We start from the raw sequence: 14,362 nt of genomic DNA, 5'->3' as shown, positions 1-14,362 counted from the left end.
ATGGACCAGCCTCTGCTGGCTTCAGACTTTGCTTCTGCAGCTTCCTCATCTCTCTCAGCCTTCAGGGAGTTAAAGGGAGTTAGAGCCTTGCTCTGGATTAGGCTTTGGCTTAAGGGAATGTTGTGGCTGGTTTGATCTTCTCTCCAGACCATTGAAACTTTCTCCACACCAGCACTAAGACTATTCGATTTTAACTTCCTTCAAGAACATTTGTTCCCCATTCACAACTTGGCTGTTTGGTGCAGAAAGCCTACTTGTGGCCAATCTGGGCTTTTAACGTGGCTTCCTCGCTAAGCTTAATCATTTCTAGCTTTTGATTTAAAGTGAGAGACATGTGACTGTTCCTTTTCTTGAACACTTGGAGACCCCTGTAGGGTTACTCATTGGCCTAATTTCTGTATTGTGTCTCAGGGACTAGGGAGGTCCAAGGAGAGGGAGGGAGATGGAGAACCACTGGTGGGTAGAGCAGTCAGAACACACACAATGTTTATTAAGTTTGCAGTCTTATATGGGTGTGGTTCGTGGCTCCCCCATAACAATTACAGAGTAACATCAAAGATCACTGATCACAGAACACCGTAGCAAATACGAAAAGTTTGAAATATTGTGAGAATTGCCAAAATATGACACAGAAACACAAAGTGAGCAAATGCTGTTGGAAGAATGCTCCACGCAGGTTGCCACAGAGTTTCAGTTTGTAAGCAGCGTGGTATCTGTGAAGCACAGTAAAGGGAAGAGCGGTAAAACGAGGTCTGCCTGCACATCAGATCAGGTTCCATTAGTGCCGGTGGCCTCTGCTCTGCTCGCGAGGACCCGGGGCCTGCCCGGCAGCAGGAGCGAGCAAGTATAATACACTATTATAATACTGTAATAGTGTGGAATGTTCATGTGAAGGGGTTAAATGCTTAGGAACAATTACATTAAGACTAAATTTCTACATTCACTGTTTTGGGGTCCTCGTGTCCGGTTTATCAGTTCAAGTGCAATGATTGTGTTTAAGTTTATGATAATGAATGCTGTAAGCTTTATCACACTATGCTTCTTCATAGGCTACATTACACTAACTTTATCAAAACTATGCCTAATTGGGGCTTAAAAGTCTTGTTCAGTTTATTTGAAAAAAAAATAATAAATCTGATTATTTACTTTAAAGCTGCAGAAGAAAGAAGATCAGCAATTGGAGCCTAAAAAAAGTACCAGCCCTAAAAAAGCTGCAGAGCCCACTGTTGATCTGTTAGGACTCGGTAAGTAGTAAAAAAATACAAGTCATCATTACTTAGAGTTACAAAACAATTGAAACGTTTACTTGAAACGAATATAATAGCTTTATCATCAGTGTGCCAAAAGATACCTGTTAATTGAATTTGAAAATGGTATGATTAGTTTTTTGAGTTCCCACCAAAAGGGAAATCTTTAATAAGGGAGCTGGTGTCTGTCCGCAGTGCCTTCATGGAAATACAAGTAATGAGTTCCTTGGGGAGAGACGATAACAAAGTACTCTTCAGAGGCTTGGTGGACTGTGACGTCTCAGCATTTGAAATGTTTTCTCCCCCCACCCCACCCCGCCTTCTCTTTATTTAGTTTTGTTGGAGGGGAGGTCCCTTAGCAAAATAATCATGGTGTAGCCTTATTATAACATGTGCTATTTTAAAGGACACTTTAATTTTGGTTAGCTGAAGCAACATGCTTTATACCTAGATCTAGTGGCTAGGTTCATTTTATGTGTCTGATGACAATAAGAATGTCTGTGCTCATTTTAATGTCGTATTTATTCTTATGGCCGACAGATAGATGTTGTCTGCCTGGTGAGTAAACAGACTTCCATTCAAGGAGTGCTTGTACTGTCCTTATCTACAAATACTGTCAGCTCTTTTTACATTTTTCTCCTCTCCTTTTAAAATAGCTTGATAAATGGTTATTTTTAGTAATATCTGAGCCTTCAGCAGTAATTAATTTAGAAATTTTTTTTAGTTTAGGGAAAGATTAATAACAGGAAAACAGTGAAAGATAGTTGGAAGGTAGAGTCGACCTTCATACACTGCTTTTCTAAAAATTGATCTTTGTTCTATTGAGAAAATTGTTTTCTGTCTTAAGAATTACAACTGAATGTTTTTGTCTTACTTAGGAAACTGGTGTATCATGCAGATATACCCCCTACAGATAAACATCTTCTATGGTGGTGAAAATAAGTGGTATATCAGAAATATAAAAATAGGGCTTAGTCCAGGGGCTCTAAATATAATTGTGTTGAATACTAGTTCTCATAATTTCTGTATTTTATTTCCTTTGCTATAAATGAGAAAAAAGACTTACTGCCACAGTACGGAAAGATCCTACTAGGACTCCACGCGCCTTTGTCTCGGCGGCAGCATTTCCTTCCCGGCCGTGAGTGCCTGGTTATCGGTCCATAACTTAGAAACATAAGAGCTGAGCCAGGCCTGGCCCTTACCCTACAGACTCGCTCACTGACCTCGCACCTCCTCCTGAAGTGTCTGCCGTGTGTCCGGGCGCCGTCGTAGGCACTGGGGAGAGAGCTGTGAGGGAAGACAGACGAAAGTACCTGACCCCTGTCTGGGGAAACAGTGAAGAGATAGTTAAGTAAGATACGTCATGGTCATGTTTGCTAAGTGCTGTAGCTAAAAGAGAACGAAAGCAGTGGTGTGATTTTAAGCAGGGTTCAGGGGGTGGGTGTTGGGGACCCCCTGAGATACCGTCGGAGGGAAGACCTGAGGAGGCTGGGGCTCCCTGGCCGTGCGTGGAGGCCAGGGCGGGTGCAGTGGCCCTGGGCATCCCCGCCGGGAGCGGGCGGGGCCAGGAGGAGGGCCCTGGCGTGGCTGCTGGCGAGTGACCCTGGGACCTGACTAAGGCTGCTACTCTGAGTGTCCTGGAAATGCATTGGAGGATTCAAGCAAACTTGGGTTTTTTAGGAGCCCTTACGGCTACCCTGTTGAGAATAGTGTAGCAAGGCGAGGCTGCAGGCTGGTGAGACAGGTGGAAGGGGGTGGTGGCCACGGGAGCTGCGAGAAGTAGCCGGTTCTGGGCCTGCTTTGAGAGAGAGCGCCAGTGGGGTTTGCTGCTGGGTGGAAGTTGTAGGGTGTTTCCCTTGGGGAGTGACCCTGCGGGACAGGCGGGCCTGCTAGGCGGTCCCCAGGAGCCGCGCGGGCTGGGGCCCGGGGGACAGGTGGTGGAACTGGTCTCGGGTGCCCAGCCCTTGGCGCGGTGCTGCTGCGTAGGTGCGAGCCTGGAGCTTGACCCCTGACCTCAGCAAACGCTTGTTCCTCTCTCTCTCAGTGCGTGGGTCAGCGCGGGCGTCTCTGCCTTCCAGCCGTTCGCTGTCACACGGTATCTCCGTTTGTCGAGCTCCTGTCCACGTGTCCCTGCCTTCCACCACCCAGTCTCGGAGTCCCTGGGTTTTAGGGTTTGGGGACGGCAGCACCCCTCTTCTGGTGTCAGTGTCTGGGAGAGTGAGCCGCGCTGGCAGCGGTTCCGCTTCTCTCACTCACGGGCCTGTGATCGGGAAGGCTGCTGTCTTTTTAGACGGGGGAGAGCGTCAGGAACCCGTGTCCTTAGGGGAGAACCGAGGTCCGCTTAGGGCAGGAAGGAGCGGCAGTGTTTGAGGGAGAGGTTAAGGGCGTAGAGAGGGCTTTGTGGGCGATGGGCGATTCTGGATCATGAGCTGGAACAGCTCCAGAGGTGGCAGGGTGGGCGCTAGGGTCAGAAAGAGGGATTGGGGGTCTTGCTGAGGGAGTGTTAGCAGCAGGAGACCGAGAGCCCTACCCAGAGCACACTGCAGCGCTTCCCTCCTGCTGCTTCTCAGTAACCTGAAAGGCACTTCCAGACTTTCAGAGAACAGCACTCCCAAACCGGATCGATAGTTGCTGTCGCCCTTGAGCAGCAGACTGTTTTTCTGCTGCCCAAGGTGAGCGCGGCGCTCTGGTTTTCCCCTGTAAAGTGAGACACAGTGGGGAGGAGGGGCAGGTGCCTAGCAGTCTGATTTATGGTCGTGCAGAAAAGATGGCATATCCCCATGTGAATGAGACCAGAACAGGCGTAAACTGAAAACATTTGCAGAAAATACAGAGAAAATTCCCACAGGGTTAGTTCAGTTACACAGCCATGGCGGGCCAGGATCCCAGGGTTACTGTGCGCTCAGGATCACGTTCAGTGGACTCCTATAGCGTGAGAGTCAAGATCATGTTTTAGATTCGAACTTCGAACTTCCCTTTGAACGGCCTTTTGGCAAGTCTTTTTTTTAACCTGTTTTCTTCGGCTCACTTTTCCAGATCTACTCCCCATCCCAAGGTCAAATATAAAATGCTGTCTGTATACTTTCTAGCAGCAAGGGTCAGCAAATTCTTTTCTGAAAAGGGCCAAAGGTTTTTAGCTTTGCAGGCCTTACTCAGCTGTGCCCTGTGATGGGCACGAAGCGTACACGAGTGTGTGGGTGGTGACTGAGGCTGAGCTCTGCTGGACTTGAGGATGTGCTCGATCGTACCTGCAAGGGTGACTTCGCCTTTGGGTGTTGACTTACGTTGGAAGCTTGTAGAAATACTATTTATTCAGTGCTTTACTGTCTGGTATCAGAAGTGGGGTCATCGACTTGGTTATTACCTGCCCTCTGATCTTGGAAATAACCACGATCTTAGGGCCCCTCTCGACTGAGGCCCAGAGTGAACAAGCCCTGGGTGCTCCAGACACAGACCCGCTTGCCTAGAGTGTGTCCCCCGCTGTGTGAGAGGAGAACTGACACTGGCTTCCAGGGCCTGCGCTCGCCACGCCCCTACACTGTATGCTCCTGTCTGTCCTCACATGATGAAAACTGACAGACTGCTTAGCAGTTGGTTAGGATAATCCCCCAGGCTTTTTTTTCCTTTCTTTTTCTAGAAGATCCCATCTGAGATTAGAGTCTTCAGGGGTGAGCACGGCTCTCAGGGGAAGGCTTGAGCAGCATCGTAAACTGCAGGCTTCAGCTCAGTCTCCCCAGAGGTGGGGAGCCCTCCGCGGGTGTCTGTTCCGTGTGCGCACCGCTGCCGCCTGCTCCCTGCTCAGGAGGCTTTGACCGCAGGCCCATTGGGCACGGGGCGAGGTGTGTGTGTGTGTGTGTGACTCGGGGATCTCGAAAGAGCTCACAGAGAATCGACTGTGAGCTCGGTGATGAAAATCATACTGCACTATAGAGATGTATTTAGATAGAGGCTTCCTCAGTTTTTTCTTAATTAAAAAGCTCAAAGGAACATACAGTACAGCTTTGGGCAAGTTTTAAAGTCTTCGCTTCATGCCTCTGTTTCAGGAAATAAAAGCATTAGCTTATCACAGTAGCCAAGTTCAGGTGGGTTGACAATGCTAGTTAAACGTGGTTTTTAGTAAATAACCAGCTTAATTATTTAGTAATATATATTCCAGTTTTATATAATGAGAGGTGAATATATTACTTCTTTTCCTTAAATTTTTTTGTGTTTATAAGATTTTCTGGACAGAAAACAAACTAAAGGATGAAACACCCACAGAAAACACTCTAGTTACCTTTAAAGCAGAAAACTCCTGCAGGGAGATTTCTGTTTCTCAAAGGCCATACGCTGTCAAGTGAAGCAAGCTAGTGACTGGGCGGACTGAGAGAATGCCAGCCGCAGCCCAGCCCTGGACCCGCCTGCGGCCCGGAGCTGTACACTCGGCGGATCCGGGGCTTGGGGCAGTTGTGTGCCACCCCTGTTTTCCAGGGAGGGAGGAAAAGGGCCGCTCTGTCTAGCGTGAGTGCCCGAAGTAATTTTGTAGTCTGTTAACGCTTCTCAGCTATGGCTTAAAAACCAATAAAAATGTTTATTTTTTCTGCTGCCAAGAGTATGGTCCGCGAACGATTATAGACTGTTATTACCCTTTCAAAAAGGAGGTCTCGGGAATTGGTGGTAGTTCTGTGTGATCACACCTGTGGAGGGAGAGCAGGCAGGTGGGGGCCCGCATCGCCGGGGGAGACCTGGCTGCTGGCAGCTCCCCGCGTGGCCCCGAGTCCGGGCTGGGAGGCAGCCGAGGGCGACAGGCGGGCCAGCGGGAGAACCAGCACGGCAACCCGGGGACGAGGGCGCAGCCCTGCCAGACCTGGGCCGAGAGCAGGAGGGCATCTTCACGGGCTTCCGGGGACCGTGCCGGCCACAGGAAGCAGGCAGGCGACGCTCAGGTGTTGAAGGAGCGAACACGGCTGTGGATGAGGCGCCTCGTGACTGCAGGTGGCTGAGCGTGGCTGAGCGTGGCTGAGATGGGCGGTGTCTGACAATCGTAGCGGGCGAGCAGTTTGGGGGGCGGTGCGGGGGGCGGTGAGGTTGGGAGCCGGGCTCCTCTTTCCTGCCCACTGTCCCGTCCCCCTCGGAGCCCTGGCCCTAAGCTCAGGCCCCAGCCCCCCGGCCTCAGGACCACGTCCAAACTTTGGTGCAGCAGTTGCTTTTCTCAGGAGGGAAAACTTCTCCCAGAAGATCCCCCAGCAGAGTTCTCAGGGACCCGCCGGGCCAGAATTGCATCCCGTGGCCTCTCTCCAGGGCGGGCGAGGCCTCTGCGGTGGAGATGGCTCTGCAGGCAGGAAGCCTCTGCGCAGCCCCTGGCCCAGGTGCGTGTCAGCCTGCGACAGCCCTTCAGCGGGGAGCATACTGTACACACACACACATCTTTGCCCCTTTTCCTTCTTCCCCCCACTTTTTTTTTTTTTTTTTTAAATAGACAAGGACACTGAAGCTGACAGAAGTTGGCTTCCAAGGCACGGCTTCTGGACGACAGAACTGGGTTCAAACCCAGTTCTCCCTGACTTCACAGTCCAGTCTCGGTCATAGATGAACCGCAGCAAGATGTTTGACTCAAGTAGTAATTAAATTGTCATCCTGTTACTTTAAGAAACACTGAGATAGTGCCTACCGAGTGCCAGGCGCCGTTTTGAGTGTTTACAGACATTTATTCATTGGATCTTTGCAACAGCCCTGAAATTGGTGAACTACCGTTGTTTTCATTTTACAAATGAAGAAACTGAGGCGCAGAGAGGTTAAGTAAGTTGCCCAAAGTCACACCATTGGTAGATTACAGAGTCTGACCCGTGTTCTTAACTGTTAACACTGCGTTGAGCTCTGATAGAAATTAAATTCCGAGACTGCCAGCTGACACTGTGTCACATAAGACAGACATTAGGCCCATTTGTCCAGGGGACAGCTGGCAGCATCGTGGCACGGGGGAGCCCTGGAGTTAGAGGCGGTACCCTGGGCTCTGGCGTCTTCACCAGGAAGTGAACGCAAGAGCCTCTCCGTGGTTGTTGGCCAGAGCATAAACGAGTGGATAGTGTGACATAGGCAGCACAGTACTGTGCACAGAGTGGGGAGCACGTGTCTCTATGGGGACTTGTCGGGGGCGGGGGTGCCCGGGGCTCCTGCGGGAGGTGCCGGGGAGAGCGGTGGCTGCAGAGAGAGCTGACCTGTCCTATACAGTCTGGCTTCATACTTGCAGAGTTCTTGTCTCTTGAGGCTGTAAAGTGGTGCAGAAGTGTTTGAGATATATATCTTATATACATATGAAAGCTGTATATTTATATAATTTTTAAAGAGCAATCAGTTCTACGACGTTTACTTCTGAAACCGCTTCTCAGCAGTTTCAGACGCTCTCGGTCCGTGTGTGTGTCCCCTGAGAGGTGGCGGCACTGCAGACCCCTCTCAGCGCTGTCGTACCCGTCCACAGGGCACCCTCTGCCCCAAAGTCCCCCAGCTTGCGGGGACCTGCGGCAGGACGGGCTTGGAAAGGAAGGGGTAAACAGAGCAGGAGGTTCACAGCAAATGTTAAGGCCACTCAGTCTTTTCAGTAGATTAGCCTAAAGGCCATCTACTTAGCAGTAAGAAAAGTTAACTAAAAATTAAAAATAAATAATTCCACTTGACTCTCAACCATCTTTTTTTAAGCTTTTGAAAACAGTTTGAAGCTTGAAAATTTTAATATGCTTCAAATGAATGTCTGTGACTTGAGTTTACAAGGTAACACACGTGGGAGTTTATTTCATTTCATAAGGCAAGTGTGTGTTTTAATATAAAGGAATTCCAAGTAACATTTTTATTAAGGAAAAGGCTTTAAATGGTTTCTTGAGTAGAAAATGAAAAGGGCTCTTTGAGTAACATGAAAACATACAAAGTTTTAAGAAGAAGGAGTTTTGCCGTTAAGGAGAGCATCACTGCATCTCATGGAAGCAGGCTTCTTTCTTTGATCGGTGCTGTTTCCACTTCAGATTTGCTCCTTCTCAGGATGACGCCTCACTAGTTACAGGTGAAGAATTAGACTCGGCACCTTTCATTGCAGCCAGGGTGTGCTCAAGGCTGAGTGTTCACGGTCAGTCAAGAACAATAATGAAAAACATAACTTCCACTACTTACCATGTTCCTCTCTGCCTTACGCTAGATTAGTAATACACAAAATCTCATGCTGCTCTTTGAGATTTTTTATCATTTGTGCAAATAGATTATGACCAGCTAATGCCTCTGACATTCAAGTAAAGGATGAATTCATTAATATTTACTGAGCACCAGCCAAGTTCACGGGACTCTGGTAAATACGGAAGAGCACAGCTCCGTTTGTGTCTAGTAGTACAAGTGGGGATGCATCCACGTGCAGTCTGGAGATGAGAAGACAGAGGACTGTTGCTCAGGGAAGAGTGGGATTGTGGAAGAGAGATGTTTGTGAAAATTCAGTGTGAAACCTGGCATAGTGCCAAAATTCAAAATTTGCATTTTATTTTCCTCCACTCAGAGGTTACTTTTCTTGCTGCTGCTAGTCAGAGGAGGAGCAGATGAATTTTTCATGCTGTGCAAACTGACGTCAGGCAAACTCTCATGCGTCCTGGGGGTCATCTTTAGCATGAGTGGGCGCCGGGAAGGGTGAGCGAGCCCCCAGATACATGAGCTCCTCGCGCCTCCCCTTTGTAGAGTATCTTGTGATTTAAAGCCCGTCTGCTTCTTGTTGAGCAGACAGCTTCGCATGACCGACGGGTCAGGGCTGTGATGGCACTTGGAGCAGAGCTGTGGAGAGGGGAGTAGGGAGGAGGCCGACCCAGGCGTGGGCTGTCGTGTGTGTGTGTGTGTGTGTGTGTGTGTGTGTGTGTGTGTGGTGTGTGTGTGGTGTGTGTGTGTGGTGTGTTATGTGTGTGTGGTGTGTGTGGTATGTGTGTGTGGTGTGCGTGTGTGTGTGTGTGGTGTGTGTGTGTGGTGTGTGTGTGTGTGTGTGTGTGTGTGGCTGTGGCTGTGGCTGCAGCGATGCTCCCAGCTGTGGACAGAGTGATGCTGGAGGACAGGGTTCTGATTGAGAGAGAACTGCAGCCTCACTGCCATGGTGGCCTGGAGTAGGGATTCCAGCTGGGATGCAGTCGTGGTACCGAGGTGGCGGGTCGTGTGGCGCTGAGGCCGTGAGACCAGGAAGGGGGACGGCAGGGGTACCGGCAGCAGTGGCTGCAGGGTCTTCCAGGAGAACGTGGACTCAGAGGAGGAGGCTTCCCGGGAGGAAGGCTCAGCGAGGGCCAGATGTGGGGGAGTGCAGAGGGCAGAGACCAAGAGGGGTTTGTAACCAGACTACTGGTTCTTTTCAGAATCAGTGTCATTATTTCCCTTCTTCTCCCAACAGAAGCAGGATCACCCGCCCCCCCCTGACTGTCGTTTTTCCCCACGGCTCTGCTGTCCCTGAGAAACCCTCTGGTGATCTGTGTTTGGAAAGCATTTCAATTCACCAGTATTTGTGGAGCTTTTGCTCTGTGCCAACGCTGATTGAGGAGACAGCTGCGCCCTCTTTCTGACAGAGGATGGGGGGACAGGGCCTATGCAGTCAGTGTGGTGCAAGTGTGAGCATGTGGGGCGTGCCCGTCACACTCAGTGTGTTCACACGCCGACAAAAACCAAAAATGACATTACTTATATTCAGGCACCTGGGAAGGCTGCCGCTTTGCAGCCCCTGGATTTGGGGGGGAGGAGTTGGGAGGCTGCCTGGCCAGCGGGGGGGCGGGGCCGCGGGGGTCGCAGGGCCGGGGGCGGGGCCTTGTGCACTCAGCGGGGAGCTGGGGCCCAGGACGGCGCCCCCGACTGGGCGGTGAGGCCAGCCCCACCCTCTTTGCCCTCTTCTCGGGAGGTGGGGCAGCTGCCCCGGGAACTGTTTTAACCTTGGACGCGGTAGGGGCACTGCTTCTGTTTGGGGGAACCAGGAAAGCCTGCTCAAAAGGATATAGCAGTTGAGTTTTCCAGCTGTACCACCATACTTCTGTTGAAATCCTCGTCTTACTGTGTCAGAATCTCTGGAGGTGATGGGGGCGTTAAACTGAGACACTTTATATAGAGCTTGATCAGAGTACCCGGCAACAGAACTTAAAAATGTTAGTATTAATAGTGGGTTATTAAAAACCCAAACTGTTCTATTCTTATTTCCTTTTAGTTTATACATGGTATCATTCAAAAGCATTTGGAATGGGCCAAGAAGAAGACACTAAATATTGTTTTAAGTACTTTGTTTACCTTGACTCATTTGGATTTTTGCTGTCAGGTGAGTTCTGGTATAGCCACGATTAATAGAATCGACAGCTACATGGAAGGTTTCTAGATGATAGAAATGGCCTTCATGACGTTGTGATATTTGAAATGCTACCTTCTTTCTAAGCATCTACCAGTGTGATGATGTGAAGTAGGCCAGTAGCTGCGCGCTGGGCAGGCCTTCTGTTCGTGTGAGATGTAGCACTGATTTTTAACAACTTTCTTTCTTTGGCTCAAAACGTTTAAGCTTTTCTTGTGAATTTCTGGTATGTGTGCAGTATAAAACAGTGGTCTACCAACTCGTTTTCAGATCAAACATTAGTCTGAAATCTTAAGGTAACTAGAAAGAAAATAGTTGCCCACAGGCAGCTAATTGTAGGCTTGATGCCTTGCCTTTAAAATGGAAATTCCTTCCCTGTTTCACTGCACTGTCCTCATTTCTTGTTTGCTCATTTCCTCTTCGAGGGGTCCTTTGTGCTTCATTATCCTTCTTTCTGGTGGTGTTCCAGCTAAGTTTCTGCCATTTGCCTCAGGCTGTTCTTGTACTCTGGCGCTCCCATTCTGTTTGCTGTCCACCCGCTGCTGTTTCTGCATGTTGATGAAGGGGCCTGCTCCCCCCGCCCCTGCAGCTGAGCAAGGAGCCCGTGGGCATGGGGAGGTGCTGTGGGTGCAGGTCCTGATGCGCTCTCTGCACAGACGGCCACTCCCGCCCTGGAGGCGCTGCGTGGCCTGGCCCTGGGCTCCCCAACCCCTGGAGGGGGAGGCTTCCATTGGTCTGGGTGTGTGTGCACATGTGCCCATGTGTCTGTACACTCAAAATGTAGCCCATGTGGATTTAATTATTTTTCTTACATTATAGTGCTAATGTAAACATTTACACTGTTTAAACCATTTAATTTGAATAAGACTTACTCTTTCTAAATTTTTAAATGTTCATCTGAAAAACTGCTTTTAACATCTTGGTATTCTATGGCTTTTGTGGCCTCTGAGCTTCAATTTGATCAGCGAGGACTGTGCCGCTGGTGAACCCTTGATGGAGAGGCCGCGTTGAGCTGCAGTGGTTGTGACGGGGCTGCCCGTGCGGCCCAGGTGCCCCTCCGTGGCTGCACCGGCCGGGCCCCTCACTGTACCCTGAGGATGCCGGGCCTGGCAGGAGGATGGGGGCGGTGGTGTGTGTGTGTGTGGAGACAGGCTGGCACGGAGTGGGTTCTGAACTGTTGATGCCACTGCTTCTCTAACTTTGTACTAATAAGTATTAACTATGTAAGGGTTGGTTTTTAATGTTCAGACTTTTAAGTGCTTTCTTTATCTACAGCTGTAATTACATGACTTTTGTGTAATGTGGCTTAAAGAAAGGAGCACGCACTGGTCCAGGGCTCAGAAGACTTCGTTCTAGTACAAGTTTTGCTGCTTCACTAGGGAAGCGACATTGAGTCTTGAATCTCTCTGTGCCCCGGTTTCTGTAACTGGGGGTGATGGAAGGAGATACCTTCTCATCCTCCATGGAGACAGAAATGATAACATGGAAACGTTCTTTTAGAAAGTCCAGGAAGCAGGTGATGTTTATAGTGATGGTAATGATTACTAGCCTTTCCCTGTCCTTTTTAAATTCTGAAAATAAAAAACACAAGTTTTGAAACAAATTGAAACAGTCCTTGGTAGAGAATGTGTTTTAGCAAGCCAAATGTAGTAAGTCAAATTAGCAGACACTGAAATCCAGTGGGAAAACTCGTTGGGAATTTGTGTACTGATTTTGCGAGGGCGAGACATTTTCCTGTAAGTTAAGGATTTGTTCTTCGACAATTCTGTGAATGCTTAGCTTTTTTAGTAACAAGGAGAATTGATGGGAGTTTCAATCCGTCATATTAGGGGACTGTGTGGGGAGAAGACTGGAGGACTTCGAACAGACTTAAAAGACTGTACTACTTTGAACAGACTTAAAATTTCTGAAACATGTTCAGTTTCTAAAGTAATGCAAACACATTATTTGCCTGTAGTCGCTGAGCCTCTTGGTTCTCACACAGCGCATCCTGAGCTCACTGATGTTGTACAAGCCAGTTGACATGTCCTGGGGCAAAAAATAGAGTGATACCTTTTTCCCCAATTCACCAAAAATAATAATAGTGGTAATAATAATAAGTTAATGATAGCATTTTCTCATGTTTAAAGTTTTTTTAATATAAATTTATCCTAATTGTTAGTGTTTGCTATTACTTGAAACAGCAAAAAGTTTTAACTGAAAAACTGGAAATAGTTACTTATGCTCATTTTTACTTTTGTTCCTCTTGGTTGTGGTTTATTTTGGAGGACATGTGCTTCTGTTTGCGAGTTTAAGTTGCATGAAATACAGTCATATTTTCTGCTAATAAAGTGCTTCCATGTTCATGTGATAGAATGAACATGTCTGTTTGATGAGGTTGCTCCCCTGTCCTCAGCTCTGTAGCTTAGGGGTTCAAGCACCACTGACTCACATGGCAGTGTTATTTGAGTTTCTTTACTGAGTTGTGGATGGCACAGAGATGTTCCTTTAGTTGTGTTTTTAATCTAGAATACCCTGTCCTTCTAAAATATTTTATTTCTGGTTCATATTACCTGATGTACTACACATCAGGTAAATGGAATGTGGAATGGGCTGGAAAACATAAAATAGCACCTGAAAGAAGTCTAACTTCAGAATGAATGTTGCTGCTTTGAATGAGTTAGAAATGGAAAAAATTACTTTCATGTATGAGTCATATTTGAATTCTTTTATGTCATGGTTGTGTGTTAGCTTAAAATTCTGTATATTATAAATTAGTAATAATCTACGCATTGTTTTATTGATTCAACTTTAAATTGTCCGTAGTGCTTATAGAGATATAACATGTGTAACGCATAAACATATGTACTGAGTATGTTTTTTTTATGGCTCTGATAATGTGATATCATGGAAAATTATTGAAAAATATTTGCAGTTGGTTTCTTCCAAACTAACCTTTCATGGGTTTCACACACACTTTTATAAATTAAGTAGTAAAGAATATTTTACTGTGACCATTTATTCATTGCAATTAATGATAATTTGTTTCACTGAAGCTTAAACAGGGAAATAAAAGATACTAATTTCTATAGTTACACCTCAAGAAAAGAGAAGAAATCTGTGAGTTTCTGTGGGTTGTGTTAGAAATACCTAGTACGCGGTAGATCTTGCGTCAAATCTGTTCAGTATCCAAGGATCTACTCTGTGCAAGACGTCCATCCACCTCCTTGTCGAAGGCGTCTTAGAAGATGCCTCATTTGCCTTTGAGGAGTGTGTGGTTCAGCAGAGGGATCAAGTGAGGTTGTAAGCTGTAAAGTGGGAGCTCGATTAGGATGTAAGTCCTCGGAGATTGGAATTGTGATGTTCTGAACTGCTCCTTGGGTCGTGACCACGGAAAACTGAGCTGTGTGAGCTGTCCTGCTCCCTGAAACCCCGTGCTTGCAAGCTCTCTGCACCGCCCCCCACCCGGCCCCCCACCCGACACTTGTGAGTTCTGGACTGACGTCAGGGGTGTCGGTGCCGCCCGGCGGCTCAGTGCACCCAACACTGAGGGTGGCTGCACTTGAGTACAGAAAGGGTCTGTTTCAGTGTTTTGTGGATACTTCCTACGGAATCAGTGTATAGTGTATGTTTGTTTTCTTTCTGTCCAGTTTTTTTCCTTATGTAACTTTAAAATTTAACATTCCAGACATTTTAAACCATTAAAATTTATTTCCAAGGTAGGTAAACGTGATTTGAAGTAATATTGGAAACACTCACACACACACACACACACACACGTGTGTGCGCGCACACACACATGCATATTTATGGAGAGGCAGCC

General features: G+C 47.8%; 1 protein-coding gene across 4 annotated transcripts in view; it reads left to right on the top strand.

Annotated features, from left to right (window-relative positions):
* SMAP1 (small ArfGAP 1) overlaps nt 1–14,362 on the top strand; it is a 150,558-nt gene that overhangs the window by 124,467 nt on the left and 11,729 nt on the right. For all 4 annotated transcript variants that reach the window (XR_014326791.1, XM_082855788.1, XM_082855787.1 and 1 more), the window contains one exon: nt 1,154–1,244. Coding sequence is in view for 3 of the 4 variants with exons in the window: in XM_082855788.1 (XP_082711914.1) it covers nt 1,154–1,244 (91 nt within the window). In the remaining variant the exon portion in view is untranslated. The remainder of the gene's footprint in view (nt 1–1,153; nt 1,245–14,362) is intronic.

The sequence above is a fragment of the Leucopleurus acutus genome (assembly GCF_964270905.1).
Source record: "Leucopleurus acutus genome assembly, chromosome: 15".
In the NCBI taxonomy this organism is placed as follows: Eukaryota; Metazoa; Chordata; class Mammalia; order Artiodactyla; family Delphinidae; genus Leucopleurus; species Leucopleurus acutus.
This window is presented reverse-complemented; position numbering and strand designations above follow the sequence as displayed.